This window comes from Dermacentor albipictus, chromosome 10 (genome assembly GCF_038994185.2).
Source record: "Dermacentor albipictus isolate Rhodes 1998 colony chromosome 10, USDA_Dalb.pri_finalv2, whole genome shotgun sequence".
Classification (NCBI taxonomy): Eukaryota; Metazoa; Arthropoda; class Arachnida; order Ixodida; family Ixodidae; genus Dermacentor; species Dermacentor albipictus.
The window spans coordinates 56,374,008-56,396,423 of record NC_091830.1 but is presented as its reverse complement, the minus strand read 5'-3'; the positions used below and the strand labels follow the sequence as shown (position 1 = coordinate 56,396,423).

General features: G+C 44.8%; 1 protein-coding gene across 4 annotated transcripts in view; it reads right to left on the bottom strand.

The window, feature by feature from the left end:
- Positions 1–22,416, bottom strand: part of LOC139050397 (uncharacterized) — an 84,260-nt gene that overhangs the window by 6,784 nt on the left and 55,060 nt on the right. For 2 of the 4 annotated variants that reach the window (XM_070526698.1, XM_070526700.1), the window contains 4 exons: positions 19,589–19,707; positions 10,966–11,083; positions 10,134–10,307; positions 6,883–7,014 (listed from right to left, as the gene is read on the bottom strand). In XM_070526698.1, coding sequence (XP_070382799.1) covers positions 6,883–7,014; positions 10,134–10,307; positions 10,966–11,083; positions 19,589–19,707 — 543 coding nt within the window. The remainder of the gene's footprint in view (positions 1–6,882; positions 7,015–10,133; positions 10,308–10,965; positions 11,084–19,588; positions 19,708–22,416) is intronic. The other 2 variants (XM_070526699.1, XM_070526701.1) reach the window with 2 other exon arrangements.

Genomic DNA, 22,416 nt, shown 5'->3' with positions numbered 1-22,416 from the left:
GGTTGCAGCGATGTAGGCTGTTTGAAGGTCACTGTTTGGGTGGTTCCTGTTTGATAGCGTTTCTTTAAGGTGATCGAGTCTATCTATGTAGTCTTGGTTTTCAACGCAAATGCGACGTAGTCGTGTGGCTTGGCCTTTAAAGATGCCTTGTTTGCAATATCTGGGATGGTGGCTGGTATATTCTAGGTACTGTTGTTTGTCGATAGGTTTCCTATACAGCGTTGTGTTTAGCTCACCATTGTCAATGTATATTGTTGTGTCCAGAAAGTTTATGCGCTCAGTTGAGGATTCTGATGTCAATTTTATTGTTGGGTGAACAGAATTTAGAAAGGCTACATATTTATCTAGACTGTCTTGACCATGTCCCTAGATTACGAGTATGTCGTCTATGTATCGTAGGTATGTGTGGGGCTTGGTAGTGCAGCGCGACAGGAAATCTGTTTCTAGAAGCCCCATAAATATGCTCGCGTAGGTTGGTGCAAAAGGCATACCCATGCTTGTACCATGTATCTGTAGGTAGTAACTCTCTTCAAATTCGAAGTAGTTATGTGTTAGAACTTATTCAAGGAGAGACAAGTAGACTTCAGTAGAGTGTTGTGCATTGTGTTTAGGCAGCGTTTGTTTTATCGAAGATAAACCATCAGGGATAGGAATGTTGTTGTACAGCGCTGTGACGTCTAGTGTTGCGAGAATTGTGTTGTAGGGCAGTGTGCCTTTAGTATTAATGTCCTCTATAATTCTCAGCAGGTGACTGAATTCTCAGCAAATGACTGAAGTGCTTTTGGCAAGTCACGAAGGTAGTGGTTAAGGAATGTGGAGATGCTCTCTGTCGGGGTGTTGTTGTTTGATACTATCGAACGGCCTGGGATAATAGCAGTGTATAGTTCAGCGGATGGAATTTTATGAATTTTCGGAACGAGGTAAAAACGCCCGGCAGTTTTGTTGCTTGGTTTAAGAAATTTGTATTCTGACGGAGTTATCAATTCATCAGCCAAAAGGGATTTCAGCCTGTTGGTAATTGTCTCTGTGTAGGACAATGTCGGATCGTTATCTAGTTTGCGGTAATGTTCTGTGTTGTTTAGTACTCTGGAAGCCTCGTGCTTGTATTTTTCTATTGGCCAAATAACTATACTTCCACCCTTGTCTGCTTCCTTAATAACAATGTCATTCCGGCAACTCAGATTTCAAATGATATGACTCTCCGACGCAGTTATGTTTTTCGGTCGCTTAGATGTCTTCGGTTGGTTTATAATTTCTTTAGTGACAGTTTTAAGGTATATGTCAAGTTCCATCGCTTTTTCTGGTTCGGGAGTCCAAGTGGATTGGGCTCTAAGTGGTGTCGCCCGGGTGTCTGGTGTTTCTGCAAAAAAGTGTCGGATACCCTTTCGTCGGGAGAATTCGGAGAGGTCCTTGTGAAGCTCGAATTCATTTATTGTGTTGTTCGTGGGACAAAAGTTTAGGCCCTTGCTGAGTACATCTATTTCTTTTTGACCTAATGATTTTGAAATGTCTACAACATTGGAGCGGTTTAGTTCTGTGGAAGTTTCCTTCCTACCTGGTACTTCTAAACTCGAGGTCCCTCTTGTCTGCGTGTGGTGGCTGTTTGGCTGGAAGGTTGTTTTTTGATTAAAGTTTGCTTTTTTTCCTTTGTTTTGAACCAGTTTTCTAGAATGTTTTTCGTCGTAATGTTCTAAATCTCTCTTATCATTTAGTGTCAGGGTTATGGTCTGAAGTCTGTGGCTAAAAGTTTCGATTTGCTCTTCGCAGTGTTCTTTGATGATATTCAAAAGTGAAAATGAGGCATTATGTAATGTTGTTTGCCAGTTTGCACGATGGTGTGGTGGGAGTGTTCCTAGAGCGGGTACAGCCTTGAGTGTTAGACCTTTAGGAATTATATTTTTCTCTGTGCAGATTGTGTAGGTTTTCAGATGGGAGGTGTAGCTCACATGTTTTTTGGTATGTTTTCCAGCCTGTAGGAATTCAGTGCTTCGTGGCATTGAAGAGCAATTGATATGCGATATCTGTCATTTACTTGTCTTTTTGTGGGCAGATTTGCGTGGGGTGTTTTCTGTTCGGCCGGTTTATTATCGTATGCCTGGCTTAATTCGATCTCGGTCTCTATTTGAGTTTGTGTGTGTGTAGGCAGGCGTGTGGTGGTCTGTGTGTAGACTTCGGTGGCGGGTTTTCTGTTGTCTGTTGCCATTGTGCCTGTTTGCACTGTGGTTGATGTCATTTTTGGTGTTGTGTTTGCTTTGCGGTTCTTTTCATATTCCGCTGTCTGTGTTCCAACTGTTCTTGTGTTGACTGTTGCACTTGTGCAGTGGCTTGCTTCACATTCCACTGTCTGTATTCCCTGTGTTCTCGAAGTGACTGTCGCAGTTGCGCTGTTTGCTGTGGCACACTCCACAGAGTTGGTGGGGGTGGCATTTGAGGTGCAATTTAAAAGAGTTTTTCTGTACTTGTCCCTAATAAAGGACTTGATGTGTTGGGAAACAAGCTTTATTCAACTGCGGTTCAAGTTGGCCCGTTCTACAATGAGTTTTCGCGGCACAGCATAGTTCGCGCTGATGAGAGCTGCTGAACGAAGGCCAATTCGCTCAATGCTGCTGCCGCGTTTCCTCATTGCAGCGTTTTCAAAGCGAGTTTCCATGGTCATCGCGTGAGATGTATACATGTTGGATCGTGCGAGCACGACACCATGCTTGTTGATTTTGTTAGTATTCCTATGCTTACGAGTTTATACGGCCGATGAGTCTACTATGTTTACTTCGTAGAGCTGTCCACTAATTTGCTATCGCGATCGATGCTTCGCCTATTGGGCGAAACTGCGACTTTGTTTTTGACATCGTGCTGTTGCAGCTCGAAGTTGAGGGTTTGCTAGGAGTCCGTAGGGTTGCAGCGATGGAAGCTAATGCATGGGGCTGAGATCGCGCAAGCGTCCTACGTCGCCAAGAAAAGTGGGGTTAACTTGGCGTTATCCCTTCGCATAGCAGACGACCGCTGACGAAAGCGTGGTGCCACCTAATCATGTAAGCGCAAGCCAAGGTTCGGAAAGCGTTATTCTTCCGCGATCTCGCATCTGGTACTCGGACGCAGCCAGCGTTGTAGCAAGTTGTCACATGCCTTCCTGAGGTCTCCTAGGCGCGACGTAAACTGAAGTACCTGCTGGTATGGACATGGCGACCAGACGCGAACGCTGTTCACTTCTTCCACCACCATGCCAAAGAGTCGTCAGTACTTTCTGCGGCTAAGCTACGGTCTGAGGCAAGCGCCAATAGCGCGTGCAGGAGGCTTAATGCAACATAGGTGATCTCCGTAGCAATCTTTCCTACCAGAATGAGCGGACAGAAAAACCCCCCAAAATATAAATTATTTTTACAGTGGAGCTGTTGTGCGCTAGCGTCTGGCGGTGAGGGTGCGTATGCAAAAGAGAAGGCAGTTTCTCCACAGCTAAAATAGATAAAGCGTAAAGTAAAGGCGTATCACCCAATATGCGCAAACTGCGTCATTCGCGAGAAGTGTCAAAACGTATTGCGACAAAAAAAGTTGTGTAAATAAAGAAATCACCGCCCAAGCACTTCGTGCATGTGGTTAACCAGTGATGCGGAAAAGTGCGGCACCGGTGTTTACCACTGGGTTAATACTGACGGTTTAGTATCAACATCTTTGTAGGCTGCCGGTTCTTCAGTGGGCAGTTGCTGCTTGTGCTTGGCTGCACGAGCCTGTTCCTTTGCCCGTGCTGCAGCATCGGCGCGGCGGAGACAAGCTCATTCCAGATTCTGGTCGCGGCATGGCTGATCGAAAGCTGCCTGCTCCTCTAAAATATGTATGGCGCGTGGCCTACCCATTCAGCAACCTGAGAGAAACAGCAACGACGTCACTACTGGCGCACCTAATATGGTGCCTCTCTTTCTCTTCTTTATTTTGCTTTAAGGCCTTGCTATCGTGATTGCACCGGAGGCATTAACGGCCTAGTCGACTGACAGGCGGATGTGTGAATCGGCTAGCCGCATACAGCTCCTCTGTAAAACGTAAAACCGCAATAGATGCTTTTCAGTACGGATGGCGGTTCGACGTCACAGGCTCATAGGCAAATCACGTTACCTTATCTCAGTTCCCTTCCACCCGTACAATCGCTAGGCCGGGTACGTTGGAGACTACGGAAGAACAGCGCGGTTGCGAAGAACACGTCGTGAACAGAAGTGGGAATATGCGCGACGACGGTGGCCCGCACTTAATGCGGACAAAGATACTGTTGGACGCGCCAAACGTATCCACCGTTAGTTGGATCACTTCTGCCGGCTCCGAAACCATCGTAATTGGTGGTAATTTTAACATGGACGCATCTCGGCCAGACGAAAAGTGCTCCGTGCAGTTTCTCTTCGAAAGGTTCGGCATTCAATGTTACACAAACATAAGTGCACCCACGACACTTGATCGGTCATGCATAGAGCTCATATTTGCCAAGAAAGTTTCCAGTATCGCCACAGAGGTGCTCGCAGCAGATAACATTGATCATGAAGCTATAGTGACCTTGGTGTCCTAATAATAAATCCAAAAAAGCAAACAAAAGTATAAAAATGAAGAAAGCGTTCAGTATGTAATTAAACAAAAGCAACAATATTACGAATAAATGAAATGATTTGTGGCATGTGTCGCTTATTGCCAGTCACCATATTTATTGCCAACATATTTTGGACCATATACACATCACCGGTCATCCACCTTCACAAAGTGGAATGGCAATGGATTCTTGTTTTTAATCTTTAGGACAGATACTTCTAAATTGACCAGATTGTCAGCGCCGTGGTTTCAAGAGCGGGTGATGACAGCGTTAGAGTCATCCATGCAGCGCATGGTCGGCTTAGAATTCTTACTAGGCACAAGGAACGTCTCACGGCCAACCAAACTAATGGTAGCCGAAACTTTCAGGAGAAAAAAAGATTCAAAGCACTGGGGCCACCCAGATGCTTGTGAAAGCACACCGGCTTTCGGTATACGTAGCCGACCAAACGATGCGACACAGCGATGCAGCCGTACAAAAAAATAATAAATAAGGCATTGCGCGTAGCGAAAACCAGATGGAATGAGTTGAGCGAAGTTTGACTAGTTAAATCGGAGATGAAGCGACTGGCACTACTCTCAACGATAATTCAGGCCCATAAGGTCTCCTTCGAGTACCGCTTTACGAGGCGAGTATGCAGGCTCGGCGGCAGCGACAACCACCCGGACATGGGGCGCCAACGCACTGCTGCTTCTGGAGCGAAGTCTGTGGCCTCAACACAGAAGCCTGTAGCGATGCATGTAAGAGCTGCGTGGGGCCACATAGAACTAGCAGCTGTTGCCATCACAAATGGTATGCGATAACTTCGCGGACAATGACAGCGAAAATTCCAGAACATTCCCGCCACGAGAAACCCTCTGAACATGTGCACCGACCATAAACATCACGATTTTTTGTTAGGATGCCGTGCGGCTAACAGCAAAAGAAGGACCTGCCATGCTACAAGGAATACTAAAATTGCCCAGAAAGTAAAGGTAATCGAGCAAGGACAGCATTACACGTGACCAGTGAAGCTACGAGAACCAAAACAACCGAAACTACAAGACAAACTAAAGACACACACGGAACAACCGAAGTCGACACATCATCACGATCGTACTGCGAGAATGAAAAGTCGAACATAGCAATCCTAATGAAGTGAAATCTTCAAGGCAATGAAACAAAAATAAAAGTAGAATGAAGAAAAACGAAAATCGAAAAGAAAAACAAAGCACCAGGCTCCAACCGCAAAGTGAAGATATACCACTAAACCGAGGCTGCAGAAAGTAATCCTTTCAAATAGGTATTAGGAGGATGGCATGGTACAGTCAAATGCAATACCACTTGATGAACAGCGCCGCGTTAACAAACAAACAAAATAACACGCACACGGCAGACTCAGAATAAACGCCAATTCCACGAACAACAAATACACGCGGTATCGATCAAGTCTGCGGTATCAAGTCTGGGTTGCCGGAAAACAGACAGAGACGAAGAACCACAAAGAAACAAGCTCTAGTTAGACCTGTTGCTAACGAATTTCACAAACAGTTGCAATCACAGCTCCAGCACAAGGCTGAATGCTTGAGCAACCTTAGCGAGGAGGCGTAAGCTGTGCAATTTAACAAACCAAGAATACTTCATTCATCGGGACCGTGCGATCCGACGAGCGCTCTGGATTATTTACGTTCATCCGACCTACCCCATGTTACCCCGCAGCATATCTCCAAACCCTTCTCGCCCCGAAACACAGTTTAGGAATACATGAAAGACATTCGGTTCCAAGCGAACATAGAATGACTTCCTTCCAATTACGTAGACCGCTCAAGATTGAAGACGCTCGCGTAACCTGTTTCTGTTTCACAACTAGAATGGCTCAATAAATCTGGTTTATGTTATTGCTTTGTGAATGCAGCGAAGATAACGCAACGTAGGCGAGAAGCAAACTGCAATGCCAGGAAACGGTGGCACAAGCAACGAGGGCCACCTGGATACCAGGGCGAGCCTTGGAAAACTGCAGGACACAAGAGAAATCTCAATGCAACGAATATCATTTCTTTACCATGCTTAGGGTGAAGCTTAATACACTTTAACAGACGGAAGCGAAACAAGAGAAGAGCACGGGAAGAAATTTTCTTTACGCCACTCCCAAGAAAGTATTATTCTAACTAGCATTAAATTTATTCTAATTAGCAAAGTTTCTAAGGAACAAGTGCACCCAGCGCTCAACATTTCCAAGGTGCTGCAACAACGCTATACAAGTTAACTGCCAAACAAATATTTCAGGGCATGCGCAGAAGTCAAGAAGGAAGACAGGCCTAAAGTTTCTAAATACTGACCTTGAAAGTCACTGAGTCGTTGTACTCGCTCATTAAGACGACTTTCGATGCATCGGATAGAACACCGTACGCTGATACTTGATCGCCCAAGTAATTATTGGCCTTGCTTCTAAAGTCACCGTTTGCGCAGAGCTGAAATTATATATGCATAACAAGCGCTAGTTACACCCATACACATGCGTCCAGATAGAAAAGTACCGAATATAAAAGGCCAGTTCTTCAGCTGTTGCACAGAATAGGCAGAGAACGCGAATGCAATCAAACGTCCAAATGCACCTCGAACACCGGCTTATCTCCTGTACACATGCGACACCAGCTAGGGAGTGTGACCGTAAAATAAAAAAATACATATTTGTGAGCTATATAGAATCTTTCCACACTTTTTTAGGTAGCAACAGACTAAAAAATACAACATATAAAGAGAGTCCCAGAAAAATTTGGCCAAGGTTTAAAAATATTTTTCTGTGCTAAACGGTGACGCGACTGAAGTGATGATGTCGGCCGCTCTAGCTATGCAGCAAATACACGGTATTTTTCTCAGCCGTCTAATTTGCATAAATGTTCAAGATTAAAAAATTAACGCTGCAAGTACTAAATTAAGGAACTGTTTTCCACAGAACACTGGGATTTGGCTCTGACGGATCTTGCTACACTACGCGAATAGCCTGGTGTGATGAGGTGGGTAGTTCCAGTTCCGAAACTGCTCGATGCACAATGCCTGCGCAACAAGCTCAGCTTAGGCTCCACCAGATGGCGCCGCCTACATAGCCTGAGTAAACGTTTGTACTTTCGAAACTTAGGGCCATCTGCTGGCGACCCCTCCTGGTTTGTGCCAAGAAACAAGTATATTCAAATAGGGCGTGCTCCATGGGCCGGTTTAAATCAGACACCCGTGGGGCCAGCCAACCAGGGAGCCTGGTGCAAACTACAAAGCCGTTCGCTCCTTTTCCTTTCGCTATTCTGAACAAGACGATAGCAGCCAGGCAAGCACGACAACTAGGACGGATAATAGTCACGGTGAATGTTTGCTCATTATTTTATTATGGAGAGCGAAGTGTAGCGAAGCATGTGCGACCTACTAGCCCTAGAGTTTAATACCATTACTTGACGGAAGTCCGGCGCATGTGTCTATGGGAGCTGCAAGCAGGGTGGTTCAGAGAGCATGGCAATCATGAGTAGTGGATGGATTTCCCAAAACTTCGTCCTTCTGGGTTCAGGCGGCTTCCTGACTTTCTAACGTCGTTATTTTCGACAAAGTAGTTTGGATAAAAAATGGATAAATCTTACTAACATTGTCTCACAGATGATTTGACAACAGCATCCCTACGGAGCACATGAGCACGACTTTCAAATCATTAGGTCACAGGCGCTTGCATCGACAAGGGGCCATAGTATGGCCTTATGAACTTCTGACAGGCCCTGGTTAACCTCCCTACCTTTCATAAATCATTTTCTCTCTCTCTGACAGGCAAGCCAGCACGTTGGGACCTTAAGCACATTTGAATTTGGCAACCTGGACAGGTTGAACTGCTGCAATTACTAGCAATTGTTGTCGCAGAGTGAGTATTCCGCACTTAGAAAAGCATAGACTGCTCTGAAATTTCGGGCAATGAAGTCGGATAAAGCCTAATAAACAGATCCTCAAGAACGTCTGAATACACAAGAAGGAAGATCAGACCGATCGTTGTACTTCCCATCAGCCACATTCCCTCTAGGAATTATTGTAGGAAACTCCATGAGACTAGCTGCTACTGGTACAAACGAGGAGGAGCGCAGAAAATATCGTCTACTTGCGGACAACGAAAGGTATCTCCCGATAATTGCGCGTATAGGTGCCAATTCAGGGACGAATCTAGGTGATGAGTTTAACACACATAAATGGGAAATTTCGATCTCTCTAATCAACACGCAAGTAATGAAGTGGTTTCAATTGAACAGCAAGTCATGCTCATAGTAAAATATGAAGACGTGCATGTGTACATCAACAAAAGAAAACTTCTAAAGCATCTACCAATATATTATAGAACTGAAAGTCACGCAAAATGCCGCAATAACAAAACCTTGCTGAGAGTATTGTGGCTAGAATAAGTTCGAGCTGGTTCGAGGAATTTTGAAAATTTTAATCGTGCCAGTGCTTACGCTTGCAAATGTAATGCCTTCAAATGTAATGTAGTGCCTTCAGTATAACTTAACCGCGTAATGCCCAAACACAATCACACATGAAATGAAATTTAAACAACTTCTTCATTTCATTTTGTTACCTTAAAAGCCCCATAAGGGCATTACATAAGGGGTGGGCATACATATATTTATTATACATCATTTTTAGAATAACAGAGCACAAGTTAGAACAAAAGGGCATAAGTTACAACACAAGCGAAAATTAAGCACATAATTCCATCTAGTACACACATAGATAGCATATCCCGTTGATTTCTTTTATTCTAAAAAGTGCTCTGTGCGCATGAATGTAGGTGCACAGGTTATGGCGGCAATTTGGCAATTTGGCAATTCTTAGCAAGTAGTTTAAGATTACTGTGAGCACACTTTAACAAAAACATGAAATCCCGTACTTGTTACTGCTATATTTGAACTGTTTTCACTTCTACTTGGTCTTCGTAACGGTTAACAACATAAACATTTCTCCAGGATATCAAAAACACTGCTATAAACTATGCCCAAGGTTTTCAGGGCTTGTTTTACACATCCAGGACTCACCAGTGTGTTGTCTATGTTACAAAATGGCAAGCGCTTTTACTAAAGTTAGTAAACGACTCATGTACATATATCATTCTTCCTCAATACGCACATATCTCATGTTTGTAGTGTTGTTTCTACACTTAGAATGCCTCGATTGTTTTCTGTGACTTGGATGGATTTCCTGAATCTTGTCTATTAGCCATTGTTTCTTTTTTTAAGACAGTGCATTGCAAGTGATCTTATTGTCTTTCGGCTGCACATACTTAAATTTGTTTTCTGTAAAACATTGTTGAACCTTGCCAGCATTTTTTTTTTACGTAAACAGCGACTTTGTAGGGTGGCACAGGTTCTTCAGGCACTCTCCTGCTTCTAGTCATGTCCCCAGAGGAGATTTCTCACTTGCCTTCGTTAAACGCATAAAGAAAGAGAGACATCACATTTTCATGGCGTCCGAACCGCGGAAATATTTGTTACCTTGGGCAATTAAGGGTCAAAATAGGTACCAGATTCAGTGCGAAAATTGAACTTGAGTGACCCTGAAAGAGACTTGCCACATCTCGACTCGTCCTCCTCGATGTCTTGCATGGGCGGGAAAGACTTTCATTGAGTGAGGATGTTCTCTCCACAAGCTCGTACACCAGTGTGGACAGGTCGAAGGATAGGCCTGTCTGTATTGTGGCTCTGGTGTAACTGGCTGTAGGCGACACGACGTGCCAGTGATGTAACTGAAAGGAGCCATAAGCAGACGTGTAGACAACGTTTATTACGAAAGGCACAGTACCTTTCGCGAAACACCTTTGACTTCCTGACTGCTCTGACATTTGTTTTTCTTTCTGTCATGGTTGTCTCCAGTAATCTTAAATAATGAAGTAAATTACACTGCTATACTGCACTGCTTTTGCAATTGCCATTGGACAGCCGATAATATTCGTTTGTTTCTATGCAGTAATTCATTAGGCTAGATATTCCCAATCACTCTCGATTTACGCGTTGTCCCTTACCCGGAGCCTTGTCTTTCCCTCTGCTGTCTTTAAAACAGTCTTCAAAATCAAAAGTGATTAATAGCGAGAAACAGAAAGACGACAACAAGAAACAAGGACACGGAAAGCATTCCTAAAGGTTTCCTTTTTATCACAATCTCTATTTGTTTGCTCTCTTTAGACCAAGGCTAGCTGTAGTTCTCATTGATCGGTTCTAAAGTGTTCGGTGGGCTCACTACCTAAATGCAAGACAGTGAAACCTTAATAATGCAGATTCCAGACCATTCATCTTCCTTGCCCGAACGCCGCGCTGATGGGATGTGGTTAGGCGCCGATATGTAAGGCAAAAATATGTTCAACAAAGCGACGAATATAGCCTCTTACATTCTATAACAATACTCACCAGGCCTTCGTAACACGGGGAAGTGGACGTCAACGCGGTGGGCGGCAAGGCATTACAAGTTTCGTAACCAATCGATCCCACCGAACTGATGGCAATTACAATGTCGACCGCGTAGGTGCTGCGGAGAAAGAACGCCGAGCAACAATCACACCGTCATTTACGGTTGCCCACTATTTCAACTCATTTATGAACGATCGCACTATATAGCACTGCGGCCTTAGTCATAGGCGATCGAACAATACTCAGCCACACCTGTTCTCGCGTAAATTGTAAAGTACTGGAAGCTGATCTCTGCCTTAAAGCATGCACTGATGATTACGTTCCACGATGCAGCTACGTTGTAGTAGATCTGTTGCTTTGGAAGTCTCTCGCTGTCTCAGACAAACACACGCGCGCGCACGCGCACGCCGACACATGCACATGCAGACACAAAACAGGCGCATAACTGCGCCCACCCCGCACGCCATTCTGCCAACATGGCCAGCTCCGACATTTTCTGGCGCTTTTGTACACAGCACTGTGAGACTTGGGCGAAGGAGCGCGTCGCTTGCGTTAGGAAGGTATGGTGCAGTGCTGTTATTAGGCCTAGGTTATGCACACACTTTTGTTGCCACCTTCTCAAAATCGTGCTACATTGTCAGGGCTTCAGCTCATATTCTTGAATAAGGGTTCGTGCCACCTATAGCGACCTGGCGCGCAGCGGCGTTACATCGCACTCGCTAGATATTACTCTTATTGGGTTTCCTGATTTTAGTTTGCCGGCCGCGTTTCGTTCTTTTCGTGTCGTACATGAAGCGATCTGCTCCCTCGGAAAGCGGTCGCGCTAATGCACAGCTCAGACACAGCCAGGGAATCATATTACCGCGACAGCGTTAACGAGCTCCTGCCACAGAAAAGCCGGTGTCGTCGGTGTCGGCGGCGTCGGCCGTGAGATAAAATAGCGGAAGGCAATCAATAAATGGAAACAGCTTGCAAGGTGGGTTGGGTGGGAATCGAACCAGGGTCTCCGGAGTGCGAGACGGAGACGCTACACACTCAGCCATGACTTGGGTGGTTGAAAGTGCGACAAAAGCGCCTCTAGTGAACTCGATTTTGCCTTAGAAACCTGCCGTAGAAGGTATACTGTGGTGTATATCTGTATTTATGAACATGTAAATTACAGAAGTCGCCGTTAAAGAAGTAGCGAAGTAGGTTTCCGCTACATTTCCACTTCGCTTGGCGCACACGCAGAGCCATCTTTCAGCAAGTGCAGAAAACCCTCTCCTGGCAATGTACGGTGCTGCCCCGACAGGTGGCATGCCACTCGCCCCCTTCTCCCCTTCGTCTCGTCAAGAGCATGCCGCGCGAATGAGTGGGCGGTTCGAACAGGGAGCTATAACCCTATCGTGTTGCACTCTTGAAGCCGAAGCTTAAGCGTCCTCCAATTTTTTTGAAGCGAAACTTCCTTTGCGAGCCGTCTCAGATTTATATGACTGTAGTAGCTGCCTACTGCTGCTTATGCTGCTGCTACTCGTGCTTTGTCACCGAATATATCCCCTTCGGCTGTGTGAGGGCGGTGCCATCAAAGAGCGATGGCTCATGCGACTTTTCCCGCAGCAGTGCGAGGTTGAGGGGGGAAGACGGCCTGCGCATACGGATCATTTGCCGTATATAGGGCGAGGGGACGCGTAAAGCCAACACCACCTAGACAAGAGAAGGCCTGAGCGATGGGCGAGTGACGTCACGGATAAGAGACCGGCAGAGTGCTTGGGGATACGGGTTCGCGCCTTTATGGGGAATGTTAACCAGAGTGCCGTTGTTGTTTTTTAGGCATAGTTGAGCAGATGGCCCGCAGAGAACAGAGGGTATTCCATGATTATTTTATTTCTGGAAAACTATTTACGCGCGGCATTATTAAAAAGCCCGTCCATAAAAAAAACGAAACGGTTCAACCTTACGACTGCGAACGAATTCGGGTAAATGATGACGGGGAGCCTGTGCTGCCCTCTTCAGAGTAGCTTCTTTGCCTTGATTTATCACTGACGTCAAAGAGTTTGCCGTTCACGCTACCGCAAAAGTTCTTCAACAGAATGCTAGCACTGCACCATGACACATATCTTATGACAATTTTACTTTGTGCCCATCTTCACATTCGAGACACATGCAGTTATTGAAGTCTAGATTAGGCTCTAAAGGAATAATTTCACTTTCTAGGCATTATTACATACAGTACCGCAGTCGCCATATTTACAACACCTCAAATGAGCTTAGCAATGGAGATACAAAACATCCGTGCAACCATTTACAAAGAAACACCTGCCTTATTCCGCAGTAGGCCAGCTATTCTCTTCTTTGCCTTAGCATTGGCACCCAATATTCTGGATTGATCTTGCGGAAAAATGAACGCATAATTTTTCGGCCCTGATTTGTGATTGCTCCATCAATTGGGCACGCAGCACTTATTGGGCATATCCTGGTATGGACATAATCCACATTCTGCGGTTATGAAGGCTTGCCGGATACACAACCGCAATCGCAGCACAAGCACAGAGACTACATGCATGGTTCACGTCCAGAAAAAAATTGCACTGGGTAGCATATCGCAGCATGCCAGGATTTTTCGAACCCCAAAGCTATCCAAGGAGCCGCAGGGTTTCCGGGACTAATCGAATTGTTATCGTCGTCGTCGTCCACTCGGTCTTCCGCGTCTCATCTTCAATACAGGCGCGCCGCTTGTAACTTCGTAGCACGCTGCGCGGAACTTCTATGTGGGCCTCTTTTCCGTGACGTAGCTCAATGGGAGAGGGTACAGCGAGGAGGCCTTATGTTCTGCAGAGGGCGTTGGTAAAGCCGCGATAAGACAGGAGGGATGATTTTACGTAGCGCGTGCCTTCAGCCACCTAGTAACGACGTCGACGGTCGCATCTGCGCCTCAAGGGGAGGTACGGTACCCCAACCAGTGGCGCAGAAGGCCAGCTTGCCTCTTTTACCCACTACAGCACTGGTTGCGTTCGAAGGTGCGCTGCATTGCAGAGCCCCTCGTTAGTAGCGTCCCTGAGCCAGATAAGAAAATGCGCGTGAACAATACGACGTAAGCTTTGCTCTATATAGAATGTGGCAGCATACGTCACACCTGCTGAAGTTTGATCACGAGACAGTATTTTTCATCCTTGAGGCACTTCATCAACGGCTGCGGCAAAATCTCGCGGCTGATATAATACCAGGATTGGTCGCATAGCGTGATTAATGATGAGTATGCTAAATTAAATGAGTCGCTGTAAATTATGGCTTGTGCTTACGCTCGCTACAATTGTTTATTTCAGCAGCGTTTGACGAACGTGCCAAGAGAGCTCTACTAGCCTGGTGGACGGTGTATTCACATGTGGTCACATGCCGCATATTGTAGGCCTATTAAGTCATTTGGCTGCGCTCCATGATATAAGCGAATTGAAATAATGCGTAGCCCTACAGAAGCTACATTTTAGCTTCTTACGTAGGAAAACCACGATCTCATTATGAGGCACGCTAAAGTGGTGAATTGGAGGGAGATTTAATCATTTGAATGAGCTAAAATGCGTTGCTGGCGGGACACAGACGATGAAACATGCAAGATGAACACCTCAGACGAAGTCGCGTCAGTACCGCGCTTTGCTGAGGTGAAATGGATTACCAATCCTTCCAAGTTCACCCCCTGTGAATTATGACTACTCGACCTTCTCCAACCTTACCTTAATTATAGTACAGGAGCGTTTTTCCATTACAGCCCACATCGAAATGCGGCAGCCGCGGCCGGAACTAAACACGCAATCTCACGCTCAGCAGTGCAGCGCCAGAGCGGCATAGCTACCGCATGGATTTTGTAGCTTTTAACCGTAGTGGCTTTAACTGTAGAAAACATGGTTGCCTCGATGATATTATTGCTCACTCCGTAATCAATGCAACATCCGTCAGTAGACACCTGCTTAAACAGTTGCCGATTCATCGCTAATATGTGTCGCTTTGCGTCAGTGTTGTGACCAGATTTGTTTTTCCAGGAGGGGGCTCGCGATGTTGTGGTGAAAGTGAACAGATGGGTATGGGAACGTGTGTTTTTTGTACCAAGTATCCACCAGGCACATACATATCTCGAAGAGGAGGGGTGGGGGGGACTATCGTTTTCCGGGGTGCCCTGGGCCCTCCACACATGATTTTATTACCCTGCGTGTGACGCACGAAATCAGGGTCCCGCGGTGGTCCTGTGGTAGGCTAATAAAACACCGCAACACAATTTACACTTCTACATGACCGCTCTCGACGAACGCGACGATGATGGATAATAGTTTACTTGTGCATTAGAGAAAGTATAGTCACATCTCTGCCAAATGCATGGTGGAAAATAATGTTTATGTTCTCTTCGGCTGTTCCATGCGGACGTAACCTCAGCCAACGGTTAGCCACAGCATAGACTAACATTTCATTGCCGCCAACATAAGCCGCGAAGCCAAAAAATGTAAGTTCATAGAATAATCGCTATACAAACATGTGATGATAGGCCTTCAGCTTTATTTAAACATGGTTTTACATTACGTGCAAGCTGTGCTTACCATCGCATCGATATTTCACGCCTGAGAATAACGCAGAGGGTTTCAAAGAAGACGCGGACGTATCTTCCTAAATTTTTGACCTCCCGTGGTTCTTTAACGTGAACCTAAATTCTAGCCCCCGATCGTTTTGGTATTTCACCACATCGGTGAGCTGCTGCAGTGCTAGGTGATCTGGCCGCGGCCTCGTACTCGGCAAAACTCGATGTTAACTGAGTTACTGCGAACAGCGAATGTTCATGCCTAGAAACTTCTCCGCAGGATCAAGCACAATTCAAGGAGGCTGGACTACAAACTGTGCTTTCACTCCTGCACTGCAGCAAGAGTGGTTTTCTACAGCACCAGTCATCAATTGCAACGCATAACATTAAAATTTAGACAAGTATTGAAGTTGAATCAATGTCCTCCGATAAAACTGATTACAATGGCCATAGAGAAAATAATGGCGTAACTCCTGCCATGTAACATAAGAGAAACCAATGATATGCAGTGGTATGAATGCTTACATACAAAGAATACAATATTAAAAATTCAGAAAGCAGTGTATCTCAACGCCTTACGTCAAAGAAACATGACGCACACTGGGCATATCTAGAAGCCAACAAAGACTGCCAAGGACACCATAAGGGAAAACAATTGTACCTACTAATTCAATTAGAAAAATGGTAAATATAATAGAAATAAAAGCGCATTAAAAACCAACTGACAATAGGTGGGGCACCAACGCCCGTGTTCGCATTACTACAAGAATTAGCATAACTATAGCTCAATTCAATAGAGTATAGCGCGTAATGCGACGAAGTGAGTTCTTCCCCACTTGCTGGCAGTTGGTTTTTAATCCGCTTTCATTTTCATTATTTATCTTGTCTTTATTAATAAGCCCAAGTATTTTCCTCCAATCTTCTATGTTGGCTTCTTCAGATACGGCTAATAAAAAATCTGGCTCTTAGTTTCCTTTCTTCACGATTACATAGCGAGACCACGAATCCGGCAGCACTGATGCCTTTAAATAGCATGTGTTGTTTAGTAACCAGTTGCCTTCACCCAAGAAAGTAACGTACACGTGATGTATGCTTCAGAAAGGATGTTCCACATTCGCCGTCAAGTGCGTAAGTGTTGGCGCTGGCTGACATTGCCACGTTTATTCTAGTAGATAAATATAATTACCCCAAAAAGTGGATGGCAAAATGCCGCTGCGGCAATTCAGTGGGAAAGAGATTCAGCCGCATAATGCGAAGACGTGGCTGCGTGCCTCACATACCGCCAGTTGTGTTTTCATCCACTTTCATCTCCGTTATTTTTTATCATTTCTTCAAATCAAATATTACGTACAACTAATTTTCCCTATGCTGTCTGATGTTTTTCTCTGCTCGCAGCTTATGTAATTGCTAACAAATAATATGGCTGTCGGTTCCCTTTCTTCTCGTTCAATGTATCCTGGGGAGATTTTTAAACAAGAATATTGGAGTGCAGGAACAGGAACTTGGCTGCTATTAATGCATCCGAAAGTTGTGCTATGCCGGGCAGACTCGCAACGGAGTTGAAGCAGGCGTCCAGCTATCCCCATACGTAGGTCGATCCCGAGGATATTGCAATACCGGGCCAATCCGCGGCGTGGGTGAAACGGGCATTAAGCAGTCCTCAGAGGAGGGCCGATCCCGAAGATAGTACAATACCGGGCCGACCTACGGCATGGGTGGAGCAGGCGCTAAACCATCGCCATACGAGGGCCGATTCCAAAGTTGTGCTATGCCGAGCAGACTCGCAACGAAGGTGAAGCAGGCGTCAAGCTCTCCCCATACCTGGATCTACCCCGAAGATAGTGCAAGACCGGGCCGATCCGCGGCATGGGTTTAACAGGCATTAAGCACTCCCCATACGAGGGCTGATCCCGAAGATAGTATAATACCGGGCCGACCCACGGCCTTGGTGAAGCAGGCGCTAAACACTCCCCATACGCGAGCCGATTCCAATGTTGCGCTATGCCGGGCCGACCCGCAAAGGAGGTGAAGCAGGCGTCGAGCTGTCTTCACACGTCGGTATCCCCAAGATATTGCAATGCCGGGCCGACCAGCGGTGGAAGTGAAACACTCGTTTAACACACCTGATACGTGAGGCCATCCCAAAGACAATGAAATACCGGGTCGACCCACGGCGGAGATGCAGTTCGCCATTAAGTGGCCCACATAAACTGCTTCGCTGATCATCGTGTTTCATAGAGCGGAAGGGCAATGAGTTTTTATCATGGTTTTGGAGGTAAGTGGAGGAATATTTTGATATCACATGTTTACTTATAGGAATTGAGTTCGCCATGTTAGCAGTGACCACATGGCTCTTCTTTCTAAAGCATAAAGCTTGTTTAAGTATTCTATTGTCAATTGCTCATATTGATAAACAATAGTTATGACCTGAGTGAACCATTTAGAAGTCTATTTGTGTTCTTAGTCACGTGGGCAAAAAAGATAAATTTCTCTACTATGACCGAACATTAGTAAGATATCATACCAGTTTATAACAAAAACGTGACTGCCAATGGACAATGCCGGCTGTCTTGTTCTAACGATTAAGCATTGTTAGAAGATAATTTATTTTTGCAGGCTATCTTGTTATTCCGTGAAAATAAAAGTTTGAATATACTTTGCGCATTGATTTAAAGTTATTTACTAATAGCAACAGACTTTTCTTAGCCTTGTCTTTTTCGTTCCTTCCACTGTCAAATTGTAGACATCAAAAAAGGATAGCAATAAGGTGATCCGCACACCATATTTCTTCGCAGATTTCGGAACATATAAAAAGTACTTTATTACAAGAAATATTGAAGAAAACCTAATATGGATGCCTAAGAACACCATACTTGGTCAAACGTTTTAACACATTAGATAATGAAAGGAGATGAACTGGCAATGGCATTCTGAATACTTTTGTTCAAGTGATTCTGGTTCTTGTAGTAGGATACAGCATATATTTTAATTGAAGGATTTATGAAAGTCTTGCAAAAAAGAGTAAAGGTAAAAAAATAACATTTCTTTTATGTTTTATGTTTTAAACATATATCTCTTTCATTTACAGAAGCGCCGCTTCAATCACTCAGGCGAATACCAGGGCACATTTCTACTTACCTTTATTTAGTCGCACTCCTACCACATCTTAATCACACTCTATTCGACCCACGCAGACTTACATTTATTCGGACTGGAAAGTAACACACGTCGACGGTCCTTGCCCCTGCATCCATTCACTAGCTCTACTCAGACCCAGTTCGAGTGAGTCTGATCGATTGGACTAATTGCTGAGTTCTGCGACTTATGACCGGATTTCAAAGGGCATTTGCTGATATCATTGTGGAATGCTACGGTGTAATGCCACCAATGCAAAAAGGTGCTGGTTATCTTCCCTCTCATGGCAAAATACATGTGTCTTATGTGTGCTTTAAAATACAAGCAGCGCGCTTTGTCATTAAGAGAAAGATTTAGCATGGTAGCTTGTATATAAATAGTGGAAGAATGTGAAACCATGTATACGAATGTGAATATGCATGTATACATATACATGTATGTTTTGGTGCACAGTCACATTGGTGCACAGATTTGCAAACCTCGGGCTCGTTTTATTTTTGTCTTAAAAAATTTGTGTATTTTCTTTTAAAACAGGGTCCTCACTGAAACGTTTCTTCCCCACTTGCTAGAATTTAGCCTTTCACTCCAAACGAAACAATTTAATAAAAATCTTCGGGTGGTAGCCTCATCAGACCATTTGGACATTTCACGTTCATTTGATTAGGGAAAGTTGAGGCCTCATGACCCCGAGGAAAAGCTACCTCTTAAGTTTCTCTAACAATCCCGTTAATAATTTTCTTAGCCATAGACACCTATTTCCACCTGGCGCTTTGTGCCACTTTGGAAGCTCTCGATAAATTCTGGTATGGCGCGCGTGAAGTTGCTTTCGTAGTACATGCAGCCTGTGTTAGGTACACTCTTGCTATTTGACCTTCGCGTTAGCTTACAAAAGCTTCACTGAACATATTGATATTCGTTCACCCTCAATGGGGTTTTCTTATCACTCACTTGGCAACTTCAGTGAATATGTCTGCGAAGTGGGATAAGAAGTCACCGCTGTAATCGTCGGAGCCGATGGCGATGACGGTTTTCGCTGTTTGGTCACTGCCCTGGAGCAGTTTAAGTTTCTGCAACACCAGCAAAACATGACGGATACGATATGCTTCTAGTCGCTTTCTACATAGTAAGAGCTTGAGCAAGTGAAAACCTGCATTGGTAAACACATCGCTTCGTATTTTTTTCTTGACACAGTTACTGATTTCTGGCATGTCGCATACGCACTTTATTAAATAGCCACGTTGTGAAGAAAGACACCCGGTGTAGGAAAGACTAAACAGGAGATGGAGGTCTGCTCTCCGCTTGCTTGTTAGACCTTGAATACAAACTGATCCCTGAGCACTCCAATTGGGGATGTCGACACACAAAATTATAAACAAGTATTTGTATGCGTCACTTTGGCAATTTTACGGAACAAGCGATAGTGCCCACTGCCGACGCAGTCATCGAAAATATACAGTGGTTGCTTGAATAACAGTTGACAATGTCATTATTAGGAGTAAAGCAACGATGTGTTGCACTCACGTTTTCGTAAAAAAATAATAAGCAATTTTTAAGAGGCAAAATTAAGAACACATGCTGCTTCAATACGGTGGGCGAAATAGCAGCATTTACATACAATTGGTCGAGTACCTTGCAGTTGCCCACGCGGTAAACAAACGCAACGTATGAGCAGGAACATCAGCGTTGTCTCTGCGTGTTGCTATTAGCGTATACAGCCACACATTGTCATAAAGCTTTCCATGACACGTGATACGTTAGGCCCTCTGCGAATGCGCACCTTGTGTAGCTCATTATCGCAGTGTCTTCCGCAAGTCACCGTGAACGTGCAACCGTTTCGATATGCTTAGAGCGCCCAATTTGTTTCAAGTCAACCCATTATATTTTGTTGGTGTCGTGCAAGCAAGTAATAAATCCTAAAATTGATCACTATTTGGAATGATCTCACGCTGACGAAAACGTATTAGCCATGATTTGTTCGAATTACACAGATTAGCTGTTTGCTTTGAAGATGCTATGCCTAGCGAGATGGTACTAAGTCGCGAACCTTTCGATCTCCACCTACCAGATGGTGCCACAACATCAGCATCGGTAATGTGGGGTGTATTCGGAACGCTCCCATACCTAATTCTTCATAACATAAATCACTTCTATCTACGCTCGCTACGATGGTACGCCAGGATGGTATGGTAAAGCGTATCTCTCGGCATGTCTTCCGCTGTTCAACGAAGATGTGGCGCAAATAAAGAGTGCTTAACGTACCACGTTTTATGTATGCAATCTGTTTAAAGTTACATGTTGGGCTTGTTGGTACATTAGGATGGAGGCAAAAACAGAAACAGGGCAAAAGAACAACACATACGACACACGTTTGGCGCTGTGTCCGGTTTCTGTGTTGTTCTTTTGTGCTGTCCCTGATGCGCTACACCATTTGCCTCCGTACAATCAGTGTTTTGCGTGCCAAACTAAGGATCTGTTTATGCAGCACGCTCTAGTGAAGGACTACAGAACGCTTTGCACGACCTCAAATTCTTTATTGTGCTGCTAAAATGAAGCCCGCGACCTCGATCCGAGCAGCGCAAGCCTAGAACACTGTTGCCCGAAAATGACCTGTGTGCGGTTCTGAACCGGTCACTGCAGGAGAGGCGTTTCGGTTGCGTCTGAGGCGCGAACATAGTGTCGCACGACGAAGAAACACTTTCGTTATGCCGGAAATGTCTCTAGACATCTACAGTTTGGTCAAGTGTTAAAGGGAACACTCCAACGTCAGCCTCTCACTCCACCGGTTCCCTAACTGCATATGCCGGCTGAAGTGGTGTCAGTGACCCGCACAGCCCTTCAGGAAGGGTGGCAGTGCTATCGAGAACTTGGGCAGATGACCGACAGGAGGCACGTTAAGGTGGTATAATATTCTGTCCGCCTTGTCGAAGGTTCGTCCGAAAAGAAAAGATGCCCAGAATTTAAAATCTGCTATTTCTGGTGCGCCCAAATATTCACGACACAAAGTAACATATCAAACAGCATTAAAACTATAAGATACATGTAAATCATTATATTTGTTGCAGAACGCCTAATACAGCATTAAGCACCCTTGCATAGCCTAATGAGCAATTGCTGCTTGTCAATGAATATCCGTGCGTTGTCACAGGACATTTCATTTATTCCATCTTACTTAAAATTATGCGGTATCATCCTTTACGATTAGTACGGTCTTCTATCAAGAGAATTTGTAAGCTGGGTTGGCTGCGTTATTTCTGAAACTCTCTTTGCTTCTTTTGATCAGTGTCTTCGCCTAATTACTAGCCTGTAAAAGTCCAACAAAGGCTTCCTCAGCGAACTTTCTTAAAGCTACAGGCCACCAGTTTTGCACGTCGCATGTAACCTGATGTATATGTATATGTACACAGAAACGCCATTTCCTTGACGTGTAACAAAAACTGAGCCGTTTCTTTTGGTATTTGGCGATCCGACATGCTGGTCAAACCCAGGCGTAACTGACAGCTGCGTAATTATGGCTGAAACGAACTGGAAGTCCACGTTTTCGTACTTTGTGGTAGGCCTATAGAAAGCCGCCCCCCCCCCCAAAAAAAAAAAAAACAAACATTACCAAGTTATTTCTCATATATAAAGGCTCGGGTCAGCCTACTTCCTTATAGCGGTTCTATACTGCAATCTGTAGCACAGTCACGTCAACCTGCCCTTTTAAGATAAAAATTATCACGTGGTGTGCGCTGCCTTAACTAAATGGTGTCTCCAACTGCAAAACACATCAATTCTTC